Raw genomic sequence first — 19508 nt, 5'->3', positions numbered from 1 at the left:
GAAGTAAGGTGTCCTCAAGCCCTCAATGAAATTTCGGGGGGTTGCTGTAATTTTTTAAAGGAGCCTGACTGCTAGGATTTTGTTAAAGCAAGTCAATTTTGTGTGATAGAGTGTGTAAGACAGAGAAATCAATAGGTGTATAATGAGCAGAGGTGCTTTAGATGTGTCAGGGGAAACTCACCCGAGCTTCTAATATTAAATAGACATATTTGAGGTGTAGCTGTGCCTGGGCTGATCTGCTCCTGTCTTTGGGGATACCAATAAATTCCCAGGTGCTGCCCTGATGAAGCTCTGCTGTCAGCTGCAGTATCTGCCTTCACCTTGCAGGCACATCTGCTGCTTCCTATCTGACACTGAATAAACACCTTTTTTGACATTCTTGTCAGAGGAACAGTGACTCTAACAGGTCATGAGGACTGAATAACCTGTTGCCATTAGAGATGAGGTCTCTTCAGGTCAGAGTGTTTGTGGCATGTCGGAAGGCTTATGCAGAAGCTGCCTTAGCTGAAGAGTAACATCATCTTCTGCTTTCATGGATGAAGTTTCCTGTATGAGATGTTGAATTAACTGACTTTCAGGATAGGCTAAAAACACACTCAGTGTTTCACTGCCTAAATAGTCTTCTAAACTTTTGTAATGCAAAACTGACCTGTTTAAAATTCTAGCAACTTGTTTAAAGTCTAAACAATGTATAATGTTTTATTCAAATAAAATAAATTGGTTTAACAGTCATCTTTCCTGCTGCAGTTTTAAAGAGATGTGAATAATTGGGAGAAGCCTCTGTGCAAGTGACTGAAAGTTGTTTTGTTGTCAGGATGCTGAAATAGTTTGTGATGACTGCAGCCATTCCTGTGGATAAAGAAAAGGATCTTTCTCAGCTTCAGTTTATTCAGTTCCGTTTTAAGTCTGAGCTCATTTAGAGTTAAGCAAAGGAAAGCAAGAAAAGCTTGTATTTAATTTCAGATGTCTTGCTTCCTGTTTGTAATGATTAATGGTTCTTTAGTAAAATAGCAAAAACATCTATTTCAAATGTGTCATTTATAAGACACTTCTGTTTGTGATTTGTTACATCCTCAGAGTTATTTAGATCACTTTGACTCCCATCAGTCTACTCTGCAGACTGTGCTGTAAATTCACAAGTACAAGCCAGGGAAATTATTCCATATGTACAGACAAGAGAAAAAGGATTTTTATGGACTAGACCCATTTCTACCTTGGTTTGGGGTTTTTTGCTTCTTCCTAATACTGGATGAGGAATGTTAATCTTGTTCTCTAACTAATCTTTTTCTCTAAACCAGTACAGGTTGACTTTAAAAAGCAAAATTTTCCTCAATTCCTCTTATATGTGAGTTCTCTTGAGGAGGAAAACTTAAAATCTGAGTGCAACAAGCTAACATCCAGGTCTTGCCATGGATAATTGTTCTTAATAAATTCAAATAACAGAAAAATAGCCCTTAAGTGTTTTGTTCCTATAAGGATAGGGAGGTCTTGCTTATGGCTTATTATTATTATAGGAGCTCATACATTTAAGCTGTTAGGCGTGTTAGATTTTGAGAGGTTTCAGGTTTTGTTATGAACACAAGATGATTGTGTTTGAGCTAAAAATCTTATTTTTTCAATATGTATTTGAAGTGTGTTATGTCACAGAATTCAAAATTGAAGGAGACCCTTGCTTAATGGGGCTAAATGCCCTTTGCCCTGCTTCCTGATAGCAAGAAGTATTTTAAAAAGCAAAAGGCCTCTTGGAAGTCTTTATTTTAATCTTGTGCTCAACAACAGAATGTCCTAGGTTGTCCTGGTTTAATTTCCTAAGTGCAGCATCCTACAGAGGTGCATAGCATGCTTTTGGGGTGTGAAATGTCCTCCTGTATTTTTATTGACTCAAAACAGTTAGTGGAATCTGAAAATAGCTTACAAAGTAATGAAATAATGCTGTCACTTAATTGTTTTCAGTATCAGCTACTTAAATAGCTTTAACCACTTGTGTCTCAGCAACACCTTATGGTGTCCATCATGGGGGATCTCTCCCTTTCCGGGAATCATCTGGTACTGGTGTGTGACAGAGGTGGGGACTGTACAGTTGATGGCAAAGGATTTCTAACCTAAGAAGGAGGTTCAGTTAAGGTCATGTTACTTTTTCACATGCAAGATACACATTTGGCCAAACTCTGCATGTGCAGTTTGCCTTTCAGAAATGCTAAGTCCTTTTCGTAGGTCCTCAGGGTGCTGCTCTCTACTGACTGGGGGGCTTTTGGTGTGTTTCCCCACGTTAAGAGGAATGGATTTGGTGTGTTTGAATAGGCAGATGTCGAGGGAAAGGGAAGCCAGCAGCAACTCCTGTCACTGCTTCAGTAGATGGCACTCTTGCTCTGGAATTACTGTCCTGGCAAAGGCTTTGTGGGAGCGATTTGGCAAGAAAGGCGTTTGTGGAACATGACATGAAGTACATTTTGATAACTTGGTCATTGGAGCTCTTATAATGCGTTTTCCAGGGTTATGAGGTTGTTAACCTTGCCTGAAATGTGTAATTGCGTTTTGTCTGCTGCAGTTCCCGTTGTCATTCCAGCAGGATGCGATAGCATTGCGCACTTCTTGCCTTGAGCGGATTTACTGATGTGCCGTGAGAAGTGGAGCTGCTGTTTTGTCAGAGATGGATTAAGTTATTCACATTATTTGGGGAGGTTTTGTGCTAAGTCTGTGTAAAGCGTTGCAGTGGAAATGTTAAAATGAGGTGGCTCTGCAGCAGTGCCTATTGTGGGGAGCTGGTACTGCTGACCAAAGCAAGAAGTTGGTAGCATTTGAAAAGTGTGCTAGGATTTTAATAAGAAGAATTAGCATGGCTACAGTGTTCTTTGAGAATCTGTTTTCCTCTTCTTAATACTTAAGATGTGTTCCTCTCAGGAGGTACGCAGGGCTAGGGATGCTGAATTGGCAAACTGTTTTAAACTCAGCTATAATTAAGGTTGAAATGCCAGAAAAATGAAGGTTTCTCTTTTTTAAAAAGTATAAAAAATGCTGGCTTGAAAAAGCAGTATATTTTTCCAGCTAAGCCACATAAAATGCTGAGCAGTGACTTGGAAAGGTGTATTTTTCTAATAGGGGGTAATCTTTCTTGTGTAGTATCTTTCTGTTGTGAAATATAACTAGGTTTCCTCTGTAAGTTAAAGACATTTGGCCATGTTTATGAGTTTTATTTAAATATTTCCATTCCTCATTTTTCTCTCATTGTGATAAAATCAACAGTAAAACAACACAACTCTACAATAGTGGGAGTTTAAATAGATATCTCAATTTGTGTGACATTCATGAGGTGCAAAAGTGCTGTGGCTTTTTTCATATTCCAACATTCATTTTCATGAACTGTCCATTTCAAAGAAAGTTACTGTGTGTTTTTAATACACTATACATACTTCTAAATTGTCACCAGGTACATTTGCATGAGATATGTGGGCATAATATCGTGAAATGAAACACTTCAGTGTGTTGAAGATTTATTTTATGTTTGGAATGCTTGTCTCATTAACCCTTCCCTAGTCCTTTTATTTATAAGTGTCCCTTAACACAGACTTGTGTTTTGGTAGTCCTTCTTGTACTATAAAGTCACAATAGCCTAATTGTGACAGACACATGGAAGGAAAGCATCTCTGTCAGGACTCTGTACACACAATGTTTTTAATTAAATAGAATGTGAAGGTTGATAGTGTTATGTCCATACTTGCTGTATAGGATATTAAGTAGTTACTGCATGTGACAGTTCACTCTAAAATGGGGAGCTGCCTTTTTTCTTGTAAAATACTTTAAAATCTTGTTACTGGTCAGTAACAGATTGAAAAAGTTAAGAACTTAATGTGAGGAGCTTGAAAGTATGAAAGTATTTTGAGGTACTTTGTATCCTTACTCGAACGAGGAGACAAGTTTGCCTAGGTCCAAAGATAAAATAGAAGAGCTTCCATTTGTGGCATTTCTGGTAATGCTCTGTTGGAGGGGAGGAAATTCTATGAAAAGTAGGAAATCCATATGGAAAATCCATGTGAAAAGTGGTGGCTCTTACTGGACGTATCTATAACAAGATATTTACATATATGTTGTAAGCTTAGGTCATTCTGCTCTGGTTTTGGATTCACATCAGATCATCCTGCTTGTGAAATACCTGACCTTAGTGGGCCTAGAATGGTTAATTCAGAGTAGAATGAGCCCCTGTATTTAGAATTCATATAACAAAACTTGGACACAATGATGCATCATTATTTAGATGTACTCTGGCAATTTCATCTTCCTACATAATCCATGTGTGATTGAGTTGTACATCTTTAAAACTCCAGTTTGCATTAGAAACAGCCTGCTAATTTAATGCAGCTCTACTGGCAGTCTGCTTGACATTCCATTTATTTACCTTCATTAATGTATATTGGCTAAATATGTATTGTTCAATGTGGTAGGTTTACCTTTCAAGCAAAAGCTGATTTCTGTATTAAAGCTCTTAAGTTGAACAGTAGTTTTCATTTTCACAGTCCAACTAAGTTGTTTTATGGCAATATTATTCTTCCTTATAGTTAACACAAGAAGAATGTAGGGGTACACTATACAAATATAGAACTGAAGAGCTGGACATTGATGTAAGTCATTTGTATTCCTTCTTCCCTGTAAATGTTGGTGTTTGTATCTTGATTTTGGCAATGATTGTCCTCCTGGCTTTTGGGTTTGAAACCCACTTCATACAGGTGATTGCCAACAGAAATTGCATCATGAAATTGAGGGACATGTCTCTGCAATAAGTTTCTGACTTGCAGGAAATATTATATTTTTGGCTGAAATTTTAACTCTCTGATACAGTGACCTGAAAAACCATGGGACAGACTGTGAATGTATAAAATCATCTTTATAATACTAAGCAATATGTAAATTAAAATAGAATCTAATACCTATTATTAAGTTGTAAAGATTTAGCTGTAGAATCATAAATTATATGTTTTGAGCTATGCTGTTTCAAGTTATAATAGCACTTCATAGTAAAGAGGGTTTCTTAAGTAACTTGAAAATGCAAGACTGGTGCCTTCATAATTTTAGAATTCTTATTTTAATAACATTTTATACAGATTTGTGTAATGATTTGATCAAGTTAGATTTTGATTACTGAAGATGTAAATAACAAAATGCTAATTGTGGTAATTTTCTGTTCTATACTAGGCTAAGCTTAGCCATTTATGTGAACAGGATAAAGTTGTGCAAGCACTGGAGGAGAAGCTTCAACAGCTACACAAGGAGAAAGTAGGACAATTGTATTTATTACCTAAACTGGATGTTATTTTACATGCTTATTATCAGAACATTGATAGCTGAAATAAAATGAAAATCAGCCCAATGATGCAGAACATTAAAAATAATTCTTTTTATTACAATAGTACACGCTTGAGCAAGCTTTGCTATCAGCAAGTCAGGAGATAGAAATGAATGCAGATAACCCAGCAGCCATACAAAATGTAGTCTTACAGAGAGATGACTTGCAGAACGGACTGCTCAGCACTTGTCGGGAAGTATCCCGAGCCACTGCAGTAAGTACCACGTTCTTTCCAGCAAAACTTAATGAAGTGTGAAATTATTATGTTCATATTCTTAATTGCATTGGTTTTGCTTATTTTTGTACTGCATCCCAACAAAAACTCAGTTGTCTTTTACTCCCTTGTGTTTTTGTCAAAGGCGGATGGAAAGTGATCTTTTCAGTGCATTCATTGAGTGGTCTTTCTCTAATTTTTTTTTTTTTTTTCTGACCAGGAATGGGTGCATACAGACTTTATTGGTGTGGTGATTATCATCTTTATGAAATGAAAAATTGATAGCAGAAGAAGTAAATAACGAAAATAAGCTATTTCATGTGATGGCAAAATAGTGTCAAGCACAAACTTTATTTGACTTATTTTAAGCAAAAGCCAGCTGCAGGACTGCCGTAGTCTCTCTTAACAGTGGGCCATTATATTTAAAAGATCTTCCAAATTATGCACTTCTAAAAGTCTTAAAAAAAAAAGGGGGGGAAAGGAAGGAATTGCTGTTTGCTGTCCTTTTCCGCTTTGTGATGGTTTCTGCACTGAAATGACAAAGAATCATTTTTGCCTACTTACAGATATATCCAAAAAGGTATTTCAGTGTCAGATTCCAGGGGGTAGCTGTGGTAAAACTGGTATGATGTCAGCCCTGAAATACTGGCTGTCTAACTGAATGTTAGACTATCTTGTAGAAGGAATTGGTTGGACACAGGAAAGGGAACCAGGGGAAAGGAAATCCTCAAGATACACTTTCCCTCATTAACTTTTTAATTTATTCCAAATGAGTAAATTGCTTGATGTAGGCTGCAAAAGTGAGATGATGGGGCCGACCTCAAAGAAGAATAATTTTTTTTCCCCACCTTTTCCTTGTGGTGTTTGCAGTTGCACATATGTAAAGTAGCGGTGCATTCGCGGGCCCGGGGCGCTCCCTGGCAGCCTCGCAGGCAGGGCTGGATGAGTTACATTGCCTTGCATAATGCATTGCCTATGCACACACATGCTGTGCACTCACACATGTGTATTCCGGGTGATAAAAGAGACAAATTTGCATCCATTTTTGTGGCTTTTCTGCCTCGCTGGAAAGACAGCTTAAGATCCACATGCCTTCTGACTATAAAGGCGTATTCTGAAGAATTTGCCCTTGCCTATCTTTTCTGTTGGTGAAAAGACAAAATGCTGTTTGTTTGAATTTCATTCAGTGTCATTAGAAAATCAAAAAGCTGTTTAAACATTGCATTCTCTAAATTAAGTATTTATTTATTGCTGATACCTATTTATGTGTTACTTCCTGAAGTTTCATGCCACTGGAAAAAGAAAAAAATTGGGGTTTTTTTTAATTGAATGTGCATCTGTAATGCTTTAAATTTTTTGTATACTTAGGAACTGGAAAGAGCTTGGAGAGAATATGATAAATTGGAGTATGATGTAACTGTAACAAGGAACCATATGCAGGAGCAGCTCGATCGCCTTGGAGAAATTCAGGTGCGGCAAAGGTCTTAAAGTACACTCAATTCACTTTGACTTTCTATGAGTTTTAAAACTAAACAGATGAAAAAAGGGGGACAAATGGTGAACTAAATTACAAACTTTCAATTTCTTTTTCTACCTTGTAAGTTCTGAAGAAGTCTTCACTTTTTCCTTTTGTTTTTTTAAGTTATAACACTGGTTTTCCTTTGTCTGGAAGCTTCCTTTTTTTGTTGTTTCAGTGAGCAGCTTTGAAACAGGGTGGCTTTCTCAGGCCTTAGTTGTACTGACAGTCATAATAAATCTTCACACAAATCCTTCCATTTAACTGAATGTTTTAAAATTAAATCATTCTATCAAAATAAATTATTACAGCAAATGTGTAGGTGTTCCTTCAGGCCTTACAAGCGAAAGGTTCTGCTGTGTATTTTAGTACTCACTGTGCAGGAGTGGACAGTGTTGGAGCTGAATTCCTAAGGAGAGCTCTCTTTGACACACACACAGAGACATGGACATGGAGGTGTGCGCAGATTACCTGGGTTAGGCAGATGGGTGTGGTTTGCACTGCAGATTCTTTGCTCTGGGGGTTGATTTTCTATGCAGTTTTAATCAGATTACAAGGAAGCCCAAAATCTGTAAACCTTGCATTGATTGGTCCACAGTGTGTATGTCCATGAATGTAAATAGGTTTATATGCCAGCGTGCAAACACTGTGTTCATCTGCACCTGTTTTGGGGCTGGAACTGATGGTTCCTTCTCTCTGGTTGTGTGTGGGTCTCCTGTGCAAAGTCTGCTTGGATTTTCTTTGCAGACAGCAGATGAAATTCTGTTCTTTAAATGAAGTTTGAACTAGCAGATTGCTCTCAAATTGACTGAGGCATTATGAAATTAATTAATCTTACACTTCTTGTTCCAAATTATATTTGAATGTTTTATGGGAGAGTGTCTGTCGTTACTGCATTTTATTTTCCTTCACTGCGAAAGGATACGCAGTGTGGTCTAAAGAGAGAAAAAGGTTTTCCCCTTTTTTCCCACTTGCAGTGTATTCTAATGTACTGGCCATATATGCTGTTTGTTCACTGACAGACTGAGTCAGCAGGGATACAGCGTGCTCAGATTCAGAAGGAACTGTGGAGAATTCAGGATGTCATGGAGGGTTTACTTAAACATAAACAGCAAAGAAGCTCTTCAGAAGCAGGTAGGCCAATGGTTTTGTCTCATAGGACATGAAATTGGATCATACAAATTTTTAAAGTACAAGCTCCACTGGTGCTTTTGAATGTTTGGAAAAATGGCACAATGGCTGAGGAAAGAACAAGCAAATACTACTTTAAGTTGATGCTTGGTGTATTTGTTTGATAGCAACAGGTTGTAGTACTTTTTTTAAAGCTGTTTATTGAAAATAATTTTTCTCTTTTTTTTCCCTACACCTTTCCCCCTTCCCCCAAACAGGCATCATGATATCAAGGACATTTTCTTCTATTAAATATAAAAATGAGGTATGGTTTTAGCATGTTTACTATTTTAGCATTATGGAAGTTGTAATGTGGCTATGATAAAAAACAAGCATTATCTTGAACATTTTAAGGATGTCTGAAGGATGTATTCAGTATGTTTCTGTAAAAACACTGCGTTATGAACTAGTTTTAAAGACTGATACCTCCACTAGTAATTTTAACGCTTTCATTTGTACTGTGTCTCTATATTCTCACTGGTATGTTTCTCTTTTCCATTTCTTACCTTTTCCTCTCCCTAGGCTCTTACCATAGAAATATAAACCCTGATTTACGGATATGTTTTCTACCCACCACACTTTTCATGGGAAGAAATACATTGCTTTATATGTTTATTCAGATACTGAGCCTGGTTCTCAGATAGCCAGAGCACCCACAAGAAGAGCTGAAACTGTGGGAGCTCCCAAATGTTCAATTCCTCTGAAAATCTGGCTAGAAGTTACAGTTTTAAAGGGACATTGTCATGATTATCTAAAGTGTATGCAATATACATCTGGCTTACAGAACTTTCTAAAAGCTTAATTTATGTAAAAATCTTGCAGAAAATAATGGATTTAATTTTTAAAAGGACGATTTAGAGAGTTTGTACATGTCCAATAGGAAGTGCAGGTGTTAGAATTTTTGTTGTTGTTGTTAAATGTGGCATTGTCCCTTTAATTGCAAAATCTATAGCTGCTGTAGCCATGGTAATATATTTTTCTTTTTAAGTTATAAATAATTGTACCAGGTGCACACGTCTAAATAAGGTGACTATTCTACAATCTTTAGGAAGAGGAAGTAGTCCCACCTCGTCCTCCACTCCCTCGGTCCTATGACTTTACAGAGCATCCTCCCATAATCCCCCCTCTGCCCAGTGATAGCAGCTCCTTGCTCTGTTATAGCAGGGGCCCAGTACATCTGACAGAAGAAAAGAAGATGTACCAAATTCAAGGATATCAGAGAAATGGATCTTACTGTGTAAGTGGCTTCAACTGCCACGTTGTTCTTGAAGCATCCTCCCTCCTTTGCACAGTCACCATTTTTGTTTACTCATCTGGCTACTTTTGTGTTATGGTTTTACTTTTATTTGGTTTTGTTCATAGCTGCATCATTTGCTCTTCACATTTTCCTGTCATACCTTCTGTGCATATATAAAATGTCTTAAGACTTAAATTTCATAAAATTAGATTCTTCTCCTCACTAGTTTTTTAAAAAACTCTGGACTCAGTTTTTGAAGCTTTTACTAGCTTGTTTCTAGAGGATAATTTTAAAAAATCCACAACTCTGCCTTTTTATAGCAATTTTTTCCTGTAATTTCTGATTGTCTGGAAACATTGTTACTCAAAATAACTACCAAAAAGTACTTCTGCCATAGCACTCGAACAATGGAACTCTGTCTTAAAGTGAGAGCAGAGTTATCACAAAATAATTGGGTTTAGGTCTTAAGACATAAATACTTGTACCAAACTGCCTCTTTATTTACCTCACACCTTGATGTTCCTCAGGGTCCTGATTATAGGCTTTATAAGAGCGAGCCGGAGTTAACTACAGTAGCAGAAGTGGATGAGTCTAATGGTGAAGAAAAAACAGAACCAATTTCAGAATCAGAATCTTCTGCTAAAGGTTCGTCCCCAGGCACTACAACCTTTCAGCTTTTTCACAAGGAATGCAGAGCTTAGCTGTGTTACAGAAGCTGCCTCATGGTTCGTGCCTTTGTAGCCTGTCCATTTCTCAGTTTGATGGAACAGCTTCCACAATAAAATAATGATTTAATTATATGACGAGAGAAATTTCAGTCAATTACACCGCAGAAAAATCAAACATTACACTCACCAACAACCCTGAAATCCTTATTGACACCATGTCTAATCACATCACTCACATTCCCCACACACCATTCCCTTGAACAATTACCCATTTTATGTTCTTGCCCTTGAACAATTACTCAGTTTTTGAATCAAGCTCCCGATGTTATGTCGCTGGAACGTCCAAAAAGGCAGCACCACAGAATTTTCAGGCTCTCATAAGGCAGGGAAACAATGTCTTTTTCTTTTTTTTTAATCTTGTAATTGTTGAATTGCCTTCTGTCCTCTGATATAATAGGAATAATGATCATGACCTTGGAGTGTACAGACAATAAAGGTCTTTGCAATTGCTAAATGCTTTAGATTCTTCTCTTCATCTAGCTCCCATAAAAGCTACTAATTGCTTGGTAGAGTCTTTTACCAGGAAGTACTTCTCAATTCTGTTTGTTAAAACACACAGAATAGTTTGTTAAAGGTGACTTCAGGAAAATGCTCAGCTTTACTGCCTCCCAAAAACCGTATTAAGAGCTTGGAGAAAAAGTACCTAAACTTAGCTATTTTTTACCCCTAAGGATTGGTGTTTCCAGTGCCAGCAGGACCACTCCCTTCTGTTTTGGTACTTTGATGAAGCCATTTACAGAGCAGGCTGGTGCAACAGTAGCAGAGTTTTACCAAGAATCATAATTACACAAAGATACTGTCTTCATCAGAATGGTCATAGAGGTTTTTAAAACTAAGGTTAGCATACAGTTTGGGTATAAACTGTGTGAATGATACTGTGATATAATTAAGCTTGCACTTACCACACAATTTGTCAATTCAGATTCTCTGGGGTATTTGCTGAGATAAAATGTTAAGGCACATAATTAAATTTCTGTTAATTTGGTGGCAAAAAATGGAAGGTTTATCATGAGATTTGCTAATCATCAATGACCTAAATTGAGAAACTTGTCTTTCTGACAACATGCCTACATTTTATTGACCTGTGATGTTTCTTATTATTCATAGTAATTTATGTCAAGAGGTAATGATCATGACAAAATAAGAAAGTCTACACTGACTATATAAAGCAACCCAACACTTTTTAAGCACCCCAGTCTGCTTTCTATCTCGAAGACAGAAATTATTTTATTACGTCCATTTGTAGAAAAACAGTCCTCAGTCAGGGACAGCAATAGCACAGTGTCCTCTAAGATAAATAATATTTAGGGGTGTGGGACAGAACAGCTGCAGTGGTAGCAAGCAGTGAGGGGCTTTGTATATTCTAAAACTCTCTTTGGTCTGTTGTTTATCATAGCTGTGTTTTATCATCTGAGCATAGAAATTTTCTAACAGACATTTCTTGTTCTGGGCATTCACTCGTAGTAACAATCCCCATGCAGTAGGAAAATGTAACCATTTCTGATTGTTTAAGTTCTGTTATGGTGTGTATGCCACTACAGCTCTATGCTGGTACAGTAAACAGTTTTATGCCATTCTGTCTTAAGGTTTTAAGCTGATAAGGAAAGAAACTTAAAGGCAGCTCATCTCTGAGTTTTCTTTCTTGCTGTTTTAAGAAGTCATACTTAAATGATGGTGGTTTCTTATTGAGGGTGGTTCTAAAAATTAAAAATTTCAGAGGAAATTTAAACATTTTTTCTAGTGGTTGTGCACATTAGAGTACTGAACACTTCTCATGCCAGCCATTTCCCTCTCTTTTCAAATATCAGCATTTAAAGAGAAATGGGACCATGTCAAATATGAGACCAGAGGAATATGATGACCTGTGTAGTACATAAAGGTCACACAAAAAGAAAATGGAATTCTGCTGTGTTTTATCCTTTTTATTGTCTAAAGGAGACCCAAACTGTTGCTTTATAGCAGAATATCCTCAGCTCCTGTTTTCACTCCCCAGCTGACCAGGCTCAGGGATGATTTCAGTCACACACAAACATGAGCATGGGTGTGCACACACAAGTGAGGCCATCTGAGAGCTGGCTGGACCTACGGTATCTTCACCCATCAATTCTCAGTCCCTCTGGCCTCTCCACTTTCTGAATGTGCCTTTTGAAGAGGAATTCCCAAGGCTGACAACATGTGTTTTCTAGAAGACAAATCAACAGTTTTTGCAGTGTTTTGCACAGCACTTAGTGTGTTGCTTTGCTGTTTTGCAGGCTCACATTTCCCTGTGGGAGTTGTACCACCCAGAACCAAATCCCCAATGCCAGAGTCTTCAACAATAGCATCCTATGTCACTTTGAGGAAGAATAAGAAGATAGATCTAAGAACGGTACTTCAAAATAACCTCTGAGTATTGGACGTGTTCATTTTAAGTTTGGTAGTTACTTCAAAAGTTGAAGTTATCTTAATTTTCTTTAACAAAAAAAAGAAATCACTGTTATAAAAGCATTATATACCAGATTAATGGAGACAGCTATAGACAGAATGATAAAGTTGTGTTGTGTGTGTTAAACTGCATGGAGACACTCAAACTGGGCAAGAACTAAATGGTAAATGATAAATCTACTGATCTGCTGAAGTTCAGGCTTGAGTTGAAAGCATATGAAGTATCTTTGAAGGACCTGTATTTGGCAATTTAACAGCCCCTTTATAACAATCACAGGCTTTTATTTATTTCATTACTAAAACAATTCGGGAAATAGCTAAAACAGCCAAAAAATAAGGATGTAATAAGCAGTATGCAGGCAATAAACCTGAAATGTTAGATTAGACAGTTCTGTAGTCTCTGGGTTAAAGACACATTTACATGGAGTTTGTGCAAAAGAGAGGAAAACTTTCACCATAGTTACAGCCCAGATAGTAGAGGAGAAGTTGTAAGAAGACTGGGAGAGGAGAAAGAAGCTCACAGGATGTTGACTGGAGAAAGAATACCACTTTTCATAAGTGAAATCAGTTACTGTAAATGTCCTGAATGCAGCTGATTAGCCTGAAGTCGATTTTTCTGTCATAAAAAAGTATAAATCTGTCTGAAAACCAGTGAATTTCAAGAACAGAGTAGGTAAATAGGTGTTATTTTGGGAAAAGTATAATGCTTAGGATTACAGATTTTTAAGTAGTAATAAATTCACTTAGTTTCAGCCTGCACTTGCAGTTAAATGATGCCCAGCTGTAGTTTTTCTTGAAATAAAAAGGCAGGAATTACTATTAGATCAACTGGTATAAGTGTCCTGGATCATTAAATTTCAATTATGTTTCTGTCTCAGTCAAATATCTTGTGTTTGCCAGTTGTATAATGTCTGGTAAATTGTTTCAGCTTGAGAGGGTGGCTTTGAGAGAGCATCTACCCATTCTCTTAATGTTTATCATTGGTGATGGTAATGTTACTGTTCAGAAGAGCAAATTATTCCTTCCTTTTATTTTGAATTTCAGTGTTCATTGATAATTGGTTCTTGTACTTTTTTTCACATACATAGGAGGTCTTTATTTTTCTGCTCTTCAGTAAATCAGTGATCTCTTCTGGTGAGTTACCAGTTTGGCATCTCGTTTTTTTGAAACACATACATATATTTTTGCTTCCACTTAAGGAAAGACCAAGGAGTGCAGTGGAGCAGCTGTGCCTTGCAGAAGGCTCACGGCCTCGAATGACTGTAGAGGAACAGATGGAAAGAATAAAGAGACACCAACAAGCTTGTCTGAGAGAGAAGAGGAAAGGACTCAATATTATTGGTGTTTCAGACCAGTCTCCTTCCCAGACCTCGTCCTTTGTCAGGGATAATCCATTCAAAGTGACACAGGTGGGTCCCACGGTGATCACAAGCTTTGATGTGTCCAGTTAAAAAACAAAGGAGTTTATTTGAGACCAACTGTAGAGTCACAGATGCAAAAAGACAACCTTCATGCTGACACCTAATGACAGAAGCCACTTCTTTGCCTTTTTGGAAAACGGACAGTTCAAATCCACATCCATTTGATTATGCACTGTGATGTTTGTTAACAGGGTGGGGTGTTTGAGTCAGATTTAGCAAACAACATGAAATTGCAAGGTTTGTGACTGAAAACAGGATCAGGAAGAATCATGACTCATTTTCTGTTGAAATGAAGTCAATGCTGATCTTTCTGCCATGTAATATATTCAAACATCTGTAGCAATTTTAGGTAGGAATGTGTGTTTATGATCAGAGCTCCTAAGTGGTGCTCTTCTGCTGTGGTGTTTAAGCCCATAAATACGTTACAATAGAACCCACACTTTTTTTTTCACTCATTCTTAAACTTGTTTGTTTGCCTAAGAAGTTTAGTCAAGGGTGAAGGATGGAGAGAGAAGAGGAAGATATAACTGCTTGTCATTAACCAGGAAATATTATTCTGAAGATATATCTAAAAACCCACAAACAAGCCCCAAAACGCTGAACCAAACCCAGATATAGGATAGCAGATATTAAGCAGCCTACTACTTTCTAATATCAAGAATTCGTTTTCTTTTCCAGTAGTGTAATGGAGTTAATTTTTTGGTTGGTTTTTGGTTTGTTTGGGTTTTTAATCTTCTGGAATAGTTTTTTCTTCAGACCACACTGTTTACTAACTTTTTAAAAATTATTTGCTTTTCCACTGGTATGGAAATGCCTTCTTTTTTTGTTTTGTAGGCATTTAAACATCTGATTTTCCAAAAGCAGATTAAATATATTGCAGTGTCAGGAAATCAGATATTTCCAAAGATGTTTTAGGTTTGCATTTTGAGTTGGTTTTTTCCCTCTCAGCATGGTAAGCTGCTACAGAGCTATACAAAAGTTACTTTCTCTTCAAGAACTTTGCATCCCCAGAAGACTCTGAATTCCAGTTTTGCCTTTGCAATAGAGCATCTGTATTTGGGCTGACATCAGGAATGCTGTATGAAGGGAGTTCCTACAAATATTTCTGTGATTAACACTGCCTTTCTAGAGAAGAGGTCGTGCAAAGCAAAGCTTTGCAGATGTTTTGTTCAGTCGTTTTTACAGAGGTGTTTAAGCTTTATCTCTTCCCTGTGGTATTGTTTCATACCTGAAGGTGAGGAAGCTGCAGTCCTGTGCATGGTACCTGGGTAGCCAGCACAGGGCAGCAGAGTGAGGGAATGGGCCAAATCTGTGTCAGAACTCAAAATAATTCTGTTCATTTCACCATGTTCCTCAGTCTTCTCTGTGAAATCAGGGCTCTGGGGATGATAAGAAATTTATATAGTAAGTGAGAAGATCTCGGAATTGAATATTTAACTAATAGTCCATGTTGCAAAGTCACTTTTTCTATCACAACTTAAATTCTTCCAGAATGCTATTTGGCTAAAAGCCCCAGGATGAGGTATTATGCTGAGTAATAGCTTCTGTTTCTAAAAGCATAGTTTCTGTGTCTATTGATTTTTAGAAAAATGGTGCAGTGGCATTAACAGCTGGAAGTCTTTTCGACTGTGGTTTGGTTATTTAAGAATTGGAGGGGAGAAAGGATTTTATAAACGGCCTGCTGTGTAATTTTGAAGTGATTACCGTAATACAAAAGGAAGTTGCTTCGCAATCGTTGTTGGCACAAGCGTATGATAAGGGGTGCATACTTTAATTTAGGAGAGCAAAGACATTGATTTATGAACTGACTTACGTGGAATTTCCTCTTAACAGAGTGCATGTGTTAGATCACAGGAATTCAGCCTTGAGATTTACTGCTTCCATGGCTCCTATTTTTCTCAGCTCCAGTTCTTAGATGAGCCTCCCTTCGGGTTGGTTTGCTGCTCTGCCAATATAATGTTCACAGTTCACAATCTTAAGTCACCTCTACCATCCTTCCTCAAAATTTTTATATCACCTTATTCTCTGTGCAATGGATATATTTTTTTAAGAAGTAATTAATATCCTCTGCCATTATCAGATATTATGTTGTCCTCTATTAAATCATTTCACACCATAGGCTTGGAGGATACCCAAGATAATTGGAGGAAGTACATGCAGGTGCACTATGAATTTTGAGCTGAGAGCAGATTTTTATCATTTTTTTTTTCTTAAACCATAAAAAGCTATTTTATAAAAAGAGCAGTACTTATGAATGCAAGTAAGAATGCTGCTAAGCTGGTGTGTGACTGAGCTAAATATGAATGAAATTTCAGAAGATAAGGGTGACATTGAAATGCTGGAGAAGAAGGGGGGAGCAGAAAGTACAGTAATCTTACAGACAAAGAAATGTTAGACAGGCTGAACTGTTTTGAAAGGTACAAAAATGAGGAAATTCCAAGTCCTTAACAATTTCCATTTTCCTTATTGCAATGTATGCTTAAGGTTTTTTCCAGTATTTTTTTTTAATCACAGTCAGAGGACAGCACAAGGCTCGGAACTGAGACTGTGATAACTTCTGTAACAGTGTGTTCACATACCAATTTTGTTCCACAGAATCGGAAAAAGGATGATACAGTGTCTAGTAACATGAAGGAGTTGGAGAGCACCAGTAGAGAAAATAATTTGAAACAAAATAATGGAAGTCCTGGAGAAGAAATAGCACAACTGAAAAATGATGGAGAACAAGAACATAATTCAAGTTTTGCTAAAGAGGTACAGAACTATTCCTTATTAAACTGTTTGTTAGCTTGTCTTGCAGTAAAAAAGTATTTTGAGGCACACACACCAGAGTATGGGAAAATGAGCCAGTTCCTTTTGCTTGGAAGATAAAGACTTATTGTTGGATAGACGGTATTCCATAGAGATTCACAAAATTACATTGAATTTTCATGTATATGGTCTTTAAATAATAATCATTGACATATTCATTGCTTAGCCTACCCCAGTGTAATTTTTGACAGCCATTTAATGTCCCTGGATTTTTGTTTGGTTGGCTGTAGTGCATCAAATAGTTTATAGAAAGCAGAATAAAGCTGGCACAACAAATTATACATGGAAGTAGGCAGTACCTGTACTTTTAGGTATTTGTCACTGGTTTGATTTCTGTCTTGAAATAGTTTGAACCTCACCTGGCAGGGAATTACCTTGGTATTTCTGGTACTGAAGTGCCCTTAACACTCAGCAGAACCAGACTGACTGTGAAGAATGGATTACTAGAGTTGCTTCTACATAATCACATCCTGCTTATAGGTTTTTTTTTAAAGTATTGTGTAGAGGTTTTTTCTTTTTCTATACCCATATTCCTCAGTTAATCACTTTGTACTTTTCCTTTTCCTCACTTTTCCTTTTGTTTTCCTATTTCATATTTAGTTTTTTAAAATACATATCTGATGGAGAATGGTATAAAATCAAATAACTAATTTAATTGTTATCCGTTAAAAACACTTCCTTATTGAGAAGTTATCATTAACTGTTGCTTTGTTAAATATGCAAATATTTCAAAAGGAAAATTATGTAATACACTCAAATTGATCACATGTAATCAGAGACCTTTAAGAGCAGCATTCATTCTTATCAACAAAATATTGCAGTATCTGGAATCTCTGTTGGCATCATGAAGAGAGGGATAGCATGAAAAAACAGGCAGGCTGCAATCCAAAGAGTTCAGATAAGTTCTGGAAGTTATTAAGTCAAGCCCTGCCCATAGACTCTGGTATAAGTTTTAGGATAACTCTATTAACCTGCATGGTATTGATAAAAATTTCTTAAGTTATGTAATTCTGAGTTACTAAGTATACATGATGGCAAAATTTGTCTGTTAATAAAACTGTTTCCTGGTACTGTATTTCTTATCTGCCACTTAGTGTGTGTTACAGCCTTTTGTTTCATGATTTCAATTTTTTTATAGCTGTCCAAAGCTGATGATCTTTTATCAGATGCACATGTTGTATCTGACTCAAAAGAAGTGAGTAATGAAGAGAAAGCAGAAAAGAAAAATAAATTGGAAGAAACACATGATGGTGATATAAGGTAAAAATCAAACAAGATGTTCAGAGGCTATTTTAAACTTCCATGTTGTATTTATTATCTGAATGGACCAAGCAACTGCCATAAATACTGACAAGGTATATTTATATGGTTTTGAGTGGTTTACATATAGGGAAATCTAGAGGCTTAAGTGCTGCCGGAGTTCAGTAAGAGGTGATGAGTTGGTGGGTGAAGCAATGGTTATTTTCAAGTGTTGTCCCAGTTATAAACAGAATTCGTTCATAATCCTTGTTTTGGCCTCCAAAATGTGTTTAATAATGTCAGTTCAAGCTTTGCATCAATTCATTATGAACACTTCAGCCAGTGCTTCCATAGCATGCTCTTTATTGCTGATACTGAGGAGCAAACTAAACATCATACTCAACATCTCCTGCTTTAATTTTTACCTCACTACTTTGCAGCCTTGCAGAATTAGAGGGATATTATATCTTGGATAGTTCTCTCTAAGGATTCATAACTTCAGTGTAAGTTGCACTGCAGGTCCTAAGTGAGTTCTCACATTAGGTCGTAACTTTGTCACAGGACCCTTCAGCAATAGGAAACTGCAGGAGTATATAAAGGAAAGGAATTTAATTCCAGGTGCCTTTTTAAAAGTGTAGCTATACAAAGTAGAAGGGTTTCAAAATGCCTGCTTAATTTATGCTACCTGGACTTGCAAGTTGCAACTTTTTTCTATTAACGGGAGAAAATTAAATTATAGCTCCTATACTTAGTGGTTAACACCTGAAATTAAGTTAGAGCGAGTTCTAAACGCTGTGCTTTTATTAAGCAGCTTGCAGAGTGTGACCACAGTTGCAAACCACAAACCCAAAACCAGCTCAGAAGAAAGTGAAATACTTAGTGCTCAAGAAGAAGAAGGGATTGTGTCTTCATTTGAATTAGCAGCACAGTCTTCAAAAGGAAATCAGGCAGCAGCAGGTATGGAAAAGAGTTTGACTGAAGCACAACTTACACAGTACATATGTAAAACTTTATTTCATTTTGATTGTGTCTTTTGATGCTCTGAAACCCTTGTGAATTGGAAGTGCTGAGCTAGTCTACATGTGAACAGTTTTATAACGTAGAGAAAAATAGTTTCCCAGTGGACAGCTACAGAAATCCCTTTTTTTTTGAGGTTTTAATATAGCTTTTATAGCTGCTAATTCAGGGATTTAAATAACTATTGCCAGAAATTGAGTCATACTGTAGTTGTTGGTTGGAGCAAATCCTTCCTTTTTCATCTCAGTCCTGGATATATATAGATTTTTTTACCATTGCTCCCTGCTGCTGAGTGGCCTTAGATATGCCCAGGATTGTGGAATCATTGAGAGTTTCCAATATTTTAAACTAGCAAGTAAAAGACCCCAGTTTGGTCATGTTTTGGGGAGTAAG

The 19508-nt window shown here is 37.0% G+C and overlaps 1 protein-coding gene and 1 long non-coding RNA gene across 17 annotated transcripts in view; one reads left to right on the top strand and one right to left on the bottom strand.

Moving 5' to 3' along the window:
- The window catches only part of LOC121673010 (pleckstrin homology domain-containing family A member 5-like), a 102175-nt gene that overhangs the window by 75972 nt on the left and 6695 nt on the right, over nucleotides 1-19508 (top strand). For 8 of the 16 annotated variants that reach the window (XM_042046008.1, XM_042046007.1, XM_042046011.1 and 5 more), the window contains 13 exons: nucleotides 4554-4616; nucleotides 5188-5268; nucleotides 5403-5552; nucleotides 6921-7022; nucleotides 8091-8202; nucleotides 8457-8503; nucleotides 9287-9475; nucleotides 10003-10120; nucleotides 12456-12571; nucleotides 13827-14036; nucleotides 16644-16802; nucleotides 17998-18119; nucleotides 18910-19055. In XM_042046008.1, the coding sequence (XP_041901942.1) occupies nucleotides 4554-4616; nucleotides 5188-5268; nucleotides 5403-5552; nucleotides 6921-7022; nucleotides 8091-8202; nucleotides 8457-8503; nucleotides 9287-9475; nucleotides 10003-10120; nucleotides 12456-12571; nucleotides 13827-14036; nucleotides 16644-16802; nucleotides 17998-18119; nucleotides 18910-19055 (1615 nt within the window). The remainder of the gene's footprint in view (nucleotides 1-4553; nucleotides 4617-5187; nucleotides 5269-5402; nucleotides 5553-6920; nucleotides 7023-8090; nucleotides 8203-8456; nucleotides 8504-9286; nucleotides 9476-10002; nucleotides 10121-12455; nucleotides 12572-13826; nucleotides 14037-16643; nucleotides 16803-17997; nucleotides 18120-18909; nucleotides 19056-19508) is intronic. The other 8 variants (XM_042046012.1, XM_042046017.1, XM_042046016.1 and 5 more) reach the window with 1 other exon arrangement.
- LOC121673011 lies at nucleotides 15273-15991 on the bottom strand. Its single transcript, XR_006019112.1, has 2 exons — nucleotides 15862-15991; nucleotides 15273-15427 (listed from the first exon to the last, which is right to left on the bottom strand). It is a non-coding gene; the product is annotated as an uncharacterized LOC121673011 (long non-coding RNA).

The sequence above is a fragment of the Corvus kubaryi genome, unplaced genomic scaffold (genome assembly GCF_017639235.1).
Source record: "Corvus kubaryi isolate FWS band 111438036 unplaced genomic scaffold, C.kubaryi_AGA036_p1.0 65088, whole genome shotgun sequence".
Classification (NCBI taxonomy): domain Eukaryota; kingdom Metazoa; phylum Chordata; class Aves; order Passeriformes; family Corvidae; genus Corvus; species Corvus kubaryi.
This window is presented reverse-complemented; position numbering and strand designations above follow the sequence as displayed.